This window comes from Corvus cornix, chromosome 2, assembly GCF_000738735.6.
Source record: "Corvus cornix cornix isolate S_Up_H32 chromosome 2, ASM73873v5, whole genome shotgun sequence".
NCBI lineage: Eukaryota > Metazoa > Chordata > Aves > Passeriformes > Corvidae > Corvus > Corvus cornix.
In genome coordinates this window covers 145611617-145624727 of record NC_046333.1, presented here as the reverse complement: position 1 = coordinate 145624727, position 13111 = coordinate 145611617, and the positions used below count along the sequence as shown (strand labels likewise).

The following is a 13111-nucleotide window of genomic DNA, read 5'->3' as shown; positions in this document are numbered from 1 at the left end:
GTAAAAGAAAAGTAGATCTGGCAGGAAATTGTTGAAGCTTGGTTCTTGATAGGATTCATTGCACAAATACTGCCAATGTATCTGGTATCTGATCAACACTGAAAAACAATCATGTTTTAAAGTAAAGGTTCTAGGACCACATCTGGAGTGATGTTTCCATGTTCAGACTCACCAGTAGGAGACACACATAGAGCAAGTCTAGCAGAAAGTCACCAAAATGACTGGGAGATAGGGGTACATAGTGTGTGAGGAAAGGCTGAGAGACGTGGGATCATACAACTTTAAGAAGAAAAGGCTGAAATATTTCATTGTTATCTTCAAGTACCTAATGAGTATTTATAAAGAAGACATTATTAGGGGTCTGGAGGATCTCTCTCATGAGGAGAGACTTGGGAAGAAAAGACTGAGAAGGGATCACATTAATGCATTTAAATATCTCCAAGGCAGGTACCAATAGGATGGTTCCAGGCTCTTTTCAGGGGTGCCCAGGAACAGGACAAGGATCAATGGCCATAAATTAAAACACAAAATGTTCCACCTCAACATGAGGAAGAACTTCTTTACATTGAGGGTGGCAGAGTCCTGGAACAGGCTGCTCACAGAGGTCATGGAGTCTTCCTCTCTGGAGACATTCAAACCCCACCTGGAGGCATTCCTGTGTCACCAGCTCTAGGTGATCCTGCCTGGGCAGGGGGGTTGGCCTGGATAACCTCCAGAGGTCCCTTCCAACCACAGCAATTCTGTGATTCTCTGAAGGCAGAGCTGGGCTCAAACCTCAACTGAAAAAGGCTGTGAAAGATTTGATCTAATTGGTCCTGCTTTGAAAGCAAACTGTATTAAATTACATTCAGAAGTCTGTTCCAACCTATGAGCCTATGAAAATGTAGTATTCATAAAAACTATATGTGAATTTAACAGAACGTCTGTTCAAGATTATGATAACCCAGTGTTGCAGAAGTATTATTAGAGCCTTGACAGTGACTGTGGCAGGAACAAGCTGCAACAGACCTAAGGCTCTCCTATCTTCAGACACAAGAGAACATTTTTTCCATTTCATATTGCCCCTGAATTGCCTGTTTGTGGCAGATAACAAAACACCCATTTCAGAGACATAGTTTGTGGCTATGTTCCTAAAAAGTGTTTGCAATATACAAAGAAAAACATGATAATGGAGTCTCTGAATAGTCCTAAAACAGAGTTTGAAGAGGGATAAAGGAAAGTCCAGAATTTGCTTCTGAAAGCAGCAGTAAGTCACTTACTCCTTTTTTTGAAACAAAGTAAATGCATATTATGATATTATATGTATATAATGATGTGTACAATGTATATAATGTATGATGAAACTGCAGTTTTCTCATGTAATGTTGGAATTATCTTTTATAATGGGAAGGAACATTGCAAGATTCACATTGCAGTCCTATTCATCTTGCAACATTCACTGACATATCTATTCATTATGCAGCAAAAAGGAAGCAAGGCTACAATTTTCTGTTGTACATTTTGGAAATGGATGTAGCCAGATGAATTAGACTGCACAATGAGGAATCATTGTGTTCTGATTACAAGTAGCACCTAGGGAAGGATGACACAGTGAGAAGCTACAAGAGAAGGCACTTTAGAAATCACTCTTGAGAAATTTTACACTCTGCGGGTATGAAAGTGCCATAGAAAGCCTGCTATGCATGTGAGAAAATGTGGGTGTGAAAGCAACCAGGTTAAAATGTTTCATTGCAAATGTAGCAGACCTCGATACCAGCCAAGAGTGAGTTCTGGCACATCAGCATTATGGATTTTCAGGGAATAATTTTCCCCGTTTACACTCTCATTCACGTACAGTCACATGTATAATAATCTTCAGAAGCAAGCAGATGCCCCATGGATCACTGCTGATGCTTCAATAATTTGCCACTGAATTAAATTCCACCACCCCTGCTTTTCGTAAGGCAATTTCCAGAGTAACTATACTTGGGGATGATTTATGCATGAGCTGGCAGACAGTAAGATCTACCAGATTTCAATGCAATCAATCCTGCAGTTCATGTCTGGCCATTAAGTTAATTTCTCTGGTCTCAAAAAAATGAATTTCCAAATGTGTGCTATAGCAGTTTCTCATGGATGTATTATTTCTGTCCTGATGCATCTTACCAAAAATAGAAAAATGGAGCAAGTGAAGGCTCAGTCAGTTGTTTTCTATCTTCATGATCCAAGGAAAGAGTATGGCTGTGTGTTTGTGCTGCTAGCACACACTGTCAAATCTTTCATAAGCGTCCACAAACTAATGTGTGTATTAGCTTTTCCATATACATGAAAGTGTTCTTAGAGTATGGCTTCCATCAGCCTGAAGATGTTCTTCAGTGAAAGAAAGGGTTAGGGCAGGAAGGGAATCAGTTGTGTTTTGTCAATCAAAGTATTGCAGTGGCTTCGGAAACCAGAAGAATTTCCCCACTTTTACTGTAAGACACATTGCTAAAGAGCCTGCATAAGTAGAAGCATTAGCAGCATATCAAAGAGCAGAGCAGAGGTTCAGGATGCTTTTCTAAGGAGAAGCAGGATGAAGAAAGAAGGGCCTGAAGTATTCATGTCAAGTGTATGGCAACCAGTAGTAATTCTTTTTATCATGAAACCAAAACACTAAAATTTCTTAAAACCACTAACAAAAACATTAAGAAAAAAGTACTTCAGGTCATAATGACATAAGAAATGTTCATAAACAGAAATGGAAGTGTCCACCATTAGGTAAAACTACAGAAACTGAAGCTAGGGGAAAAAAAAAAAAAAATCAAAGGAGAATGCCTATGATGGTGGTATATTAGCCAAAAGAAAAGCATACCAGGAGTTGTGGCACTCCCTGGGATTTTTAAAGTTGAAATTAGTTTTCTTCTTAAAAATTAGCTTTAGTTCAAAGAACTGTCCACATTTTCACATATGCAGTGGCACAAGCCCCTCCATAAATAAACCTGTTATTCAGTACCAGAGTGAATTATATGAATAACATAAGTGGGAGCGTATTCTAGGGCATACTTTATCCTAATAGCCTCCTGTGATTGATCCCTTATAAGCTGCTTTCTGTCCTCCCCAGAAACTCTTACCACTCCCACTTCTGTTTCTCCCTCCTTTCGAACCCTAAGAAGCAAGAACATCTCCCAGAGCCAGGAAACCAAAGAGCTCCACAGCCACCTTAGGAGAACCAGAGTTTACCAGAGAGTAAGGGTTTTCTGAAAATTTGTGAATAAACAAACTTGTAAAGAGCTGCAGTAGTGTGAAGTACAAATTATCCACCAGAAAATGTGATAACTGGTATTCGTACTTGGCAATGAACCCTGCATTTCTTTAACTCATTCCCCCAAGAAATCAAAAGGAAAATTTCTATTTCACTTTTGCTGGTGTAGCTCCTTGACCTGAGAAGCAGAAAGAGCAGGCTTTCAAAGAATGGCAAAACCCTGCATAAAATCTGCAGTAAAAACTTTAAGACCCATCAGCCTCCTCCTGTTGAACCTGGTTAACCTTTAGTATACTAACGCCAACATCAGGTATTAAGGCACTATGCATGGAAAAAGTAAGAAAACTATTCTAATTGTTGCCAATTACATTTTCTCCCCTATGTTGCCACATCAATTCATTTTTCCTCCTTGTTTTTTTAGGAATTATACTCTCAGTCCTATGATGCTGTTGGTGTGATGTTTGCTTCTATTCCTGGATTTGCTGACTTTTATTCCCAGACTGAGATGAATAACCAAGGAGTAGAATGTCTGCGCTTGCTGAATGAAATCATTGCAGACTTTGATGAGGTAATACCAGCTACTAGAGAAAACCTCAAAACATTTAAACTATCAGTTTCCAAATGGCAAATATATCATCCTAAATTATCAAAATCAGTAATTATTTTGCTTCCAATAGTTCTCTGATTTTTTTCTTTTTTGCTCATATTACAATTGTCTGGTTTGCTTTCTTACCCTTCATCTTGTCTGAATGATCTAATGAGACAGAGACTGAAAGCAATACTCAAGTATAAACATCCATAAAAGCACAAATCTGAACCTGTGTATTTGAAAGTAGAAAATGCTTTAGTTCTGTAGAAGAAAGAAGTATGAATGTATCTGCAACTGTTCTGGAAAATAGTGCTCTAAATACAAACAGATAAAGGTGTTGCTTTGAAGGTGTTGGTTGAATGGACTCAATGAATGTTAAAGGATAAAACAGTGGCCAGTTAAATGTGAAGCACACAGCTCAGAAGCAAATATTGGATAGAGAACAAAAGGTGGTGGTGACATATTAACTGAGGAGACTTGTCTGGTTAGGGATTTTATAGAGAGATAAATGAAGTTCAGCTGCCTGTTTTACTGAGGAATTCAGAGGTGAAAGCATTTTTTTTTTTTTTAATGGAAAGGACACAGGAAGGAAAAAGAATTTATTTAGGTATTCTGTCCAGTTAATTTCAGAAAAGGAGCTGAGGAGGGGACAAGATAAAAAGGAGAAGAAAAGGCAGATCCCCAATGTAGCTATTGCTAGGTAGAGGCAAAGAAAACCTAGTAAGCAAAGAGAAAGTCAGGAGAAATTGGATATTCTGCTAAGTAGTTTGTAAGGAAGCTTTGGCAGGTGGTATCATGTTCTGCAATGAGCCCAAGAGGAACTAAGAAAGGAGACAAAGCATAGACCAAAGAAGAGCTTTAAAAAAAACTTCAAAACGAGAAAGGATGAAAAAGTACTGTCAAAGTTACCTAGCAGAGAGAATTTTAACGTATATACTGCAGGCAGTTTTCAGGAGTGTGCAGCCCTCCTGAGCTCCCTGAGTGGTAGAAATAGAACTGGAACCATCTCTATTTATCAACGAGATTGGATCTATTCACCAGACTGCAATAGTCCAGATAGAAAAGGGAAGGGGAAAATATGGTATCATTGGCCTGTGACTTTCATCCTGGGCACCTGCATGGGGAATCAGTGGTTGCTCATAAAGGCTGGACCAGGGCTAAGTTTACTGACACTGAAATTGAGAGTTTATCCATATAATTGGTGAGATACTAAAACGATGAGTGAGAAATAGAAGAATTCTCAGGGAATGGTTCCCTGTGCATTTTAACAGAGAACAAAATTATTCCCTCGTGAGAAGAACTCTGTCACTTGCTAAGCTCCTGCACTGCTTTCTCTATGGGTATAAAGGCTTGCTTCTTACCTCTGAGATCTAGCACAGCAGTCAGGAGGATTCTTGATTAATAGTTCTGTTTTTATTTCCAGATGTGATTAAAATGATTATCACTCAAATTAATTCATAAAAATAGTCTTTGCACTAAGATATTTTGTCATGCACATTCATGTAATCTTCACAACAAAATTCCTTTGCTGCTGTGGCAATTACTGAAGACAAGGGTTTAATCAAAGCGCTAACACAATATTACTTTCAGGCCCCTAACACCTGCTCTTAATTAATTAAGGACCTAATTAGGGACTGTATCATGTCCCAGACATGTTTAGTTGAAGAAGAGATACGTTCTTGGTGCAGGTAGCAAATGAAATTATGTGATGCCCTGCTGACTGCTAACCTACTTGCAGCATGGTCATGTCATTAGTTTACTCTGTCTAAGCAATCTGAAAGGTGATATGCCAGACAGAACAACTGAAAGGAGTAATCCTATCCACGGAAAAGGAACCAGAAATCATTCCAGGTGCAATGTTTCAGGGCTAGCAATGTTTCCATGTAACTATTGACTGACACTATACAATGTCACTGTTCCTTTTTTTTCCACTATGTTCCTTGCCAAGATTTCCTGCTGTTCCAACACAGCCCTGAGAGCAAAATGCAGATGTGCAGCTTGAGAGCAGAACAGCTCTGTTATCCATGGGGAAACTGTGCTTCTCAGCATCAAGTGAACACCTCTGGAAAGACATCCTAATGCAGAAATCTTAACACAGGAGTGTAAGACATAGGCACCTGATGCCATTTGATATATCCTAGGTGATTTGGGATACCCACACAGGATGCCATTTCAAGGGAAGAGTGCTCTAGATCACACTAAACATGTGTTTAGACAACTGAATTGGGTTCCTAAGCTCAGGTCAGATTCTACACTGACTATTTCCTCTTTTCCTTACAGAGATATTAATATATAATAGAAATATATAATATTAGGGGTGATGTGTCCACAAGGCCAAAATTATGTTTCTGAATGGAATCTGTGGTAAAAATACAAATTGACCTGGTTTGGAAATGTGATAGGTACACAAAAAGGAAATCTGGATTATTTCTTCTTTTTAGAGGGTTTTCCTTGTTAATGCAACATAGCAAGGTTATAGTCTGGATCTGTTACTTTTCTTTCCATGTAATAGATCTAGGGAGACTTTAATTACTTTGCAGCTGTGTGCCATGTCCTGCAATATTCTTTTTTGTACTATTTTGTACATGTGATCCCAGGGTCTGACCTCCACACAACCTTGGCTGTGCATGAATTGCAGCATCAAGCCATTAGTTGCTTTTTAGATACAAACCACATTCTAATGTCCCTGGACTATCATGTTAAATTAGCAGCTTTTTTAAAATGTTTTAGCAAACAGCAGCTGATTTAGGACTGAGTTGGAATATCTTTCCCCAATATCAAAATCCATCATCCTGTCATACTGTGAAGAAAGTAATTAGTAAATAGACCATTATTTGAAGAAGGAAAGAAGCTATTGAACAGGCCAGATAAAGCAGGGGAAATAAAGAAACAAACAGGAGATTTGGAACAATAATGAATGAGGAAAAAACCCATAACTTGGGATCACTTTTCTAAATTATGTCAAAGCCAATGATTTCTTTCCTTCCTAAAGAGTAATTTTAGATATTTATTATAAATTTTAAATTAGTGTGCTGTTTGCTGCTGCTTCTAGCAACCATCTGGAAATGAAAATATGGACTGTTTTCAAGCAAGACCATTTTCTCCCCTTGCCCACACACATGGTGCTCTCAGACTGCTCACAGAGGCAGAGCTACAGGAAATGATCTTTTTCCTTAAGAGAGCAGTTGGGAGAGCTGCCCTTGTAAGAGGGAAAGGTACACAATGGGCCATTCTGGCAGTTTGAGGAAAAATGAGAAGCAGGTCAAGTCTTTGGACTTTCCTGACCTGAACAGGAGCCATTAACCATATGGCTTTGTATTCCCTACGTGCAAGGCTGTGCAGCCTCCCATTAGAGACAGATGGTGCGATATCTGCACACCAACAGCAAAGCTTCCAAGGCCCCGGCGCCCCGGCTGACGTGCGCTGTGGTTACTGCAGTGGCAGAGGACATTTCATGTTATGCATTTGGCATGTTTCTGCCTTTGAATGAAATAATCCCTCTAGTGGACAGGAAATTCCAACCCACAAAATCGAAAAAGAATGCACAACAGTGTAGAAAAAGAAAGGGGAAAATATTTTATTACATTTTTGCATGACCACAGAAAGACTTTTCTCCATTTAAACCCCAACTAAATTGAGCCTTTAGAGTTGAAAGTTTGAAATTCCTTTTCATGGTGAAGTGCTTTTTTCCCCCCATGACTTTCTAACCATATTAATACCTAAATTTATTAGATACCATACAGCTTATCACAAAGTTTCACAGGGTATTTGGCATTAACACCAGCAACAAACATTTTAAAAGCCTGTGACAAGGTGATTAATACCCATATCCCACACTCTGTTGTCACTGATAGAATCCTGAACTCTGCTTAGGTCTTTCAAGGAATGTAAGGCTCTGGTTTCTATTTCATGGAAAGTCCTAAGTTAAACCATAAATACGGTATTGGAAGAGGGACTAAACTTTCACTCCCACTTAATTCAGTGCTTTAGTCACTAGACTAAATTTATTCTTCCTCTTTCAGATTCTCAATCTGACAAGTTCTTTATACCTACTTAACACCCAGAGCTATAGCAAATCCCAAATAGATACAGGGATTTACCATTTCCCATTGGTTCTTGGAATTTTTTGTAGAACAGGAAAATACATAACAAAGGTATTGAATGAATGACCCAATGGACACGCTGGTGTCCAGTCTGAGAGTAAGCAGAGGGAAGCAGGGGATATACAAGGACTTGGTCTCTTACAGAATTTCTCTGAAGGCATCTACCTCCATCCATTGACTGTGTAAGATCACAGAATTATAGAATGATTTGGGTTGGAAGATTATCTTGCTCTGACTGACTGGAAGATACCACAAGTGTAAAGATACATTCTCACATCTGTGGAATCATTTTGCATTAGGAATTAAAGAAGTAACAGTATTTTTCTTTTTGCATATGTATTAGTTGCTAGGTGAAGAGAGATTTCAAGATATTGAAAAAATTAAAACAATTGGCAGCACATACATGGCCGTGTCAGGATTATCACCTGAAAAACAGGTAAGAGAACAGTTTTCTTTAAGAAGAAATTCTTGTGATTATTCTGGCCATTCATATAGAAAATATAAGTGTTATCTTTATGTTGTTCATAAAACTGGTTTTGCTAAAATAAAATAGACATTTGGGGCTTCTGGCAGACAGCAGTTGCACTTCTTGATGAATTGAAATGCCATCTTGTGCTTGGAACAAGAACCATATGGATTCTTTCCTCAAATTTAGGTTTATAGGAGGAAAAAAAATTCCTTTCAATCACACCAATGTGAATCTAGACCAGGTCTATCTATATCTTCAGACATACTCTAAAGTCACCACAGTAACTCAGACAGGAACATGACTGACAACCTCCAGTAACCAAAGAGAGAGGATATATTAACTGTCAGCGTACTTATGCAAGCGAAATGCTGCATTTTTACTCTTTTTTGATACTGCATATCTACAGACAGCATGATAACTGGACATCAAAAAGAAAGCAGACCATCAGTTCAACTGAAGAACAAGCAAAACAAGCTGAGGGGATAAAGAGACACAGAGGACACATGCACAGTCACAGCCATAAACCTCATATAAGTCAGATGAGAGAAATCCATTCATAATTCCACCCTAGAATTTCCCTGGAAACAGGGTGTCCAAAGTAGTTAGATGAGGCTCTAAAATACATCCAACGAGAAGTCATCTGTTGCTGAAATCTGGTTTTTTTGGCAAGTGGTGCCTGTCCCCAGGAAAAGCAGCACAAAAGGGGTGTGCTGCCCCTGATCAGTCACAGGCTGGGAATCAGATTTGCCCACGTTGATCACAACTGAAAAGCAGAAGTCAGATTATCTTGAGCTTTATAAACCAGAAAATGTCCATTGTTTGTTTAGAATACATTATAAAACACATGGAGTGTAACTAGCTGAGCATCTCCCGCCCACAGAGTAACAAGTGATGCTGACAGCTAGAAATCCACAAAACTAGACATGCATGGGATTTTTGATTGTCAAAATGCTTCTATGTAGACATGATCAAAGAAGGACTGAACACCAGGGAGATAGTTGGTTACAGCTACACAGCTCCTAATCACTTCGTTTGACTCCTGATGGGGGCAAAAACTCAAAGGGAGAAAAACTTCACTGCATTTCCAAGACTGATTAACTCATCTCTTTTCTTGAACTATAATAACTTAATGGAATTTTAATGGATGTTTAAAATATACTTGTCATACGTACATGTCTGTCACCTTGTCAGCACCTAAGAGATGCAGGCTGCTGAGGGAGGTTGGCATGCTGTGAACAGAGTGAGTTAAGGACAAGGACCAAGCATGGTGTGAACAGAACAGGCTGACACCAAGGAGATGTTCATGTTCAGTATTAAACACACAGGATGATGAAAACTGCAAAGGGATGGACTGCATGACCCAGGGGAGATTTACTTTGTCTTCAGAAATGGAAATTTGAAGAAAGAATTACCTTGCTACAGAACAGAGGAGAAGATGTCATACAATCACTGGGCCAAAGTCACAGTTGTTCCTTACTCCACTACCTCTCTTTAGAGTCCCTGCCCCATCATCTGTTCTGTTGGTGTTCTGGGAAGAATAAAACCTACTACTAGTACCCATCTGTATATCAGCTGCTTTGTAGGAATGGAAATGGAAGGGAAGGAGCAGGGAGTGACTTGCCTGCCCTAAGCAAATGCAATTAATGAGCTACAGAAGAGCCTTCTCTCTCTCCCTTAACCAGTCCCAGATTGCCTGGCTTGCTCTGTTGTTCCTGTCATCATTACATCTCTAAGAGCACTTGAATTGGTGCTGTTCCTGGGTGACAGTTTCAGCACAGGAGAATTACACATCCTTCACCTCTTTCTCTTCTCTACTTCTTGCTTACGTGGGTCATCCCCTGTTCTCACTAGATTTTGACCCTTGCTTCTGAGCAATTCCAGTCCTCTCTATACTTTCTTTCTCAGCCTTAGACATGCTTCACACGCCTTGTTAATTCTCATGATTGACTGTCAGACTGTTGACAGAAAGTTACTTTCTTTGGCACTTTACACTAAAGTGGTCTCTATCCAGTTATACAAGTGTAACATCATGGGAAGCATTACCATTAATAGCAATGTACCCCTCTTGCATCTAGAATGCTGAGGCTGTTATAGATTCCAAATTCAAATACTTGGCACCTGGTAGGGATGGGTGGTAGCTGGGCAAATGCAAAACTTTATTAACAGATTGGCGTATAACTTTTTCCTCAGCAATGTGAAGACAAATGGGGACATTTGTGTGCCCTGGCTGACTTCTCCATAGCTCTGAATGAAAGCATACAGGAGATCAACAAGCATTCATTCAACAACTTTGAACTCCGTATTGGTAAGCATGGTTCAAACATGAGAGTTAAGATGGGTTTTTGTCTGCAAGGATCTGACTCCACTAAGTGCACTCTGGGAACATTGCAAGGACGTGCACAATTTAGGAGTGTCCAAATACTGTATCCGCTGTTTTCAAATTGACTTTGTCCCAGGCAAAGTCAGAAATATGATATACTCCATTTGAAGAATATAGGCCCTGATTTGAGGATTGCAGGAGTTCAAATTGTGAATGGGGAACATAATTCATTTATTGTCTTTAGCAAGTCTGGCACTAAGAACCCATATATATAACACAGAAAGTGAACAGGACCGCCTAGATCCAACCCCAAGACTGATACACACAGAGTCTCTAATTAATCTCCCTGTATAAGATTCTTCTTCAGTAAAAGGGCAAAAGTAGTTTCTCCTAAACCCTGTGAGTAATACTTCAGTTTTGCACAAAAATTGAGTTCCATCTGCGACCTGACTAGGGCCGGCAGCTCTGAATTGCTGTGATGGGTAAGCTATTATTCTGGGTGGAATATCCTGCATCTCTGGTGGGATGGGACATGAAGAAATGGCCTGAATATATAGCACATAGCAGGAGTAAATTTGATGACTTCTCATGCTGAGTGGATCACTGGCCAAACAAAAAAAAAAACACCTGGAAGAGACATGTCTTTTATAGAAAACCCTGCCATAGAAAAGATGAAGTATATTCATCAGTCACAGCATGGAAGGTCACAGCATCACTATCTGATCTGCACTTCCTAACAGTTTTGAAAGCAAAACACCTAGTTCCCAAGATTTCTCAGGGAACAGGAATCCACATTTAGTAAGTGTGGATCACATGCAAAGATTTCATAGATCATGAATGCAAGAGTAATTGATAATATTTCTATCACCATTTTAAAAAAATCTTTAAAAAAAGAAAAAAAAAAAAAAAAAGCTAAAATCCTTTTCCAAAAGATATCTTACACTCTACCAAATGTATTCTTAAATCACTGTTATAGAAAAAAAAATAGCTGTTGCTTTTCTTTTTATGCAACAATCTTACAAAATGCAGTCTTTCAATCACTTCACAGAGTGCTTTAATATTTTCACTTCATGGAATATAAGAATGCAATTTCTTGACTGCATAGCACTAAAAAGATCACCTTCAACAAGTGTAGTTCCAGAAATCTTTCCTACTAGCTAAGAATAAGTTTTCAGGAGCTTTGGCAATAGTATGCAGAATACAGATGACACATAAATATTGTGATTCCACTGACATGGATGTCCCATAATAAACACTGTTGAGATCACTTTTCAAGTTTTCTAGCTTTTCCAGATTTTGTTTTTGCTTAATTTCTTTATATATACACCTCTTTCTTAAGCTTAGAGATAAGTGTATCTGAACCAGGCTTCATCTGGTTCTTAAGAGCAAATATGAGTTTTAGTCATTATTGTATAACAGTTTAACTTCTTTTTTTTTCCTTTTTTTTTCTTTTTTTTTTTAATTAGGGATTAGCCATGGCTCTGTCGTAGCAGGAGTTATTGGTGCTAAGAAACCCCAGTACGATATCTGGGGCAAAACAGTGAATTTAGCAAGTCGAATGGACAGCACAGGTGTTAGTGACAGAATACAAGTGCCTGAAGAAACGTATCTGATCCTGAAGGACCGGGGATTTGCCTTCGACTACCGGGGAGAGATTTATGTCAAAGGTATCAGTGAACAGGAAGGAAAAATCAAAACGTATTTTCTTCTAGGAAGAGTTCAACCAAATCCTCTAATCTTACAACCAAGAAAACTGACTGGACAGTATTCATTAGCAGCTGTTGTATTAGGACTTGTACAGTCTCTTAACAGGCAAAAACAGAAACAAATTCTTAATGAGAACAATAACTCTGGAATCATAAAAGGACATTACAACCGGAGGACTTTGCTCACTCCCGGTGGATCTGAGGCAGCAGCCCAGGCAGAGGGGGCTGACAAAACTGAATTGCCATAATCAGCATTGTTTGTGGGGTTGTTTTTTGTATTTCTTTTATATATAAAAATAAATATACAAATAAAAAGGGTTTAATTTTTTTTAGAAGGAATGTGTTTGTTTGGTTTTTTTTTTAACTAGTGTGATATTTTAATGAGATTCAAATTCCTATATTTTAACAAATGGTGCCAGCATCTCGCCCCAACCAGCTGTGGTTAACCTCTAAATGTCCAGACACAGTAGGTATAGACCACCACTCTGCTGTGTCATCTACCCATAGAAAGGGGCAAGAATAAACCCCTGATTGGAGGGATTGAGAACATGAATTGTATAGGGAGTTAATGATGGCAAAAGGAAGGAGTACTGTCCACATTTTTTCTGATGAAAGCAAAGCAGAAGGAAATTAAGTTCTTCTCACTTTTAATTGCCTTCAAGTAGATTTATACAATCTAAGGTAGCTGCCTTGTCCCCATAACC

The 13111-nt window shown here is 38.8% G+C and overlaps 1 protein-coding gene across 1 annotated transcript in view; it reads left to right on the top strand.

The window, feature by feature from the left end:
* The window catches only part of ADCY8 (adenylate cyclase 8), a 120244-nt gene extending 107505 nt beyond the window's left edge, over window positions 1–12739 (top strand). Inside the window, exons 14-17 of the mRNA XM_010404772.4 lie at window positions 3642–3788; window positions 8256–8348; window positions 10572–10686; window positions 12168–12739. Coding sequence (XP_010403074.1) covers window positions 3642–3788; window positions 8256–8348; window positions 10572–10686; window positions 12168–12655 — 843 coding nt within the window. The 3' untranslated portion in view covers window positions 12656–12739. The remainder of the gene's footprint in view (window positions 1–3641; window positions 3789–8255; window positions 8349–10571; window positions 10687–12167) is intronic.
* Window positions 12740–13111: the final 372 nt, after the last annotated feature.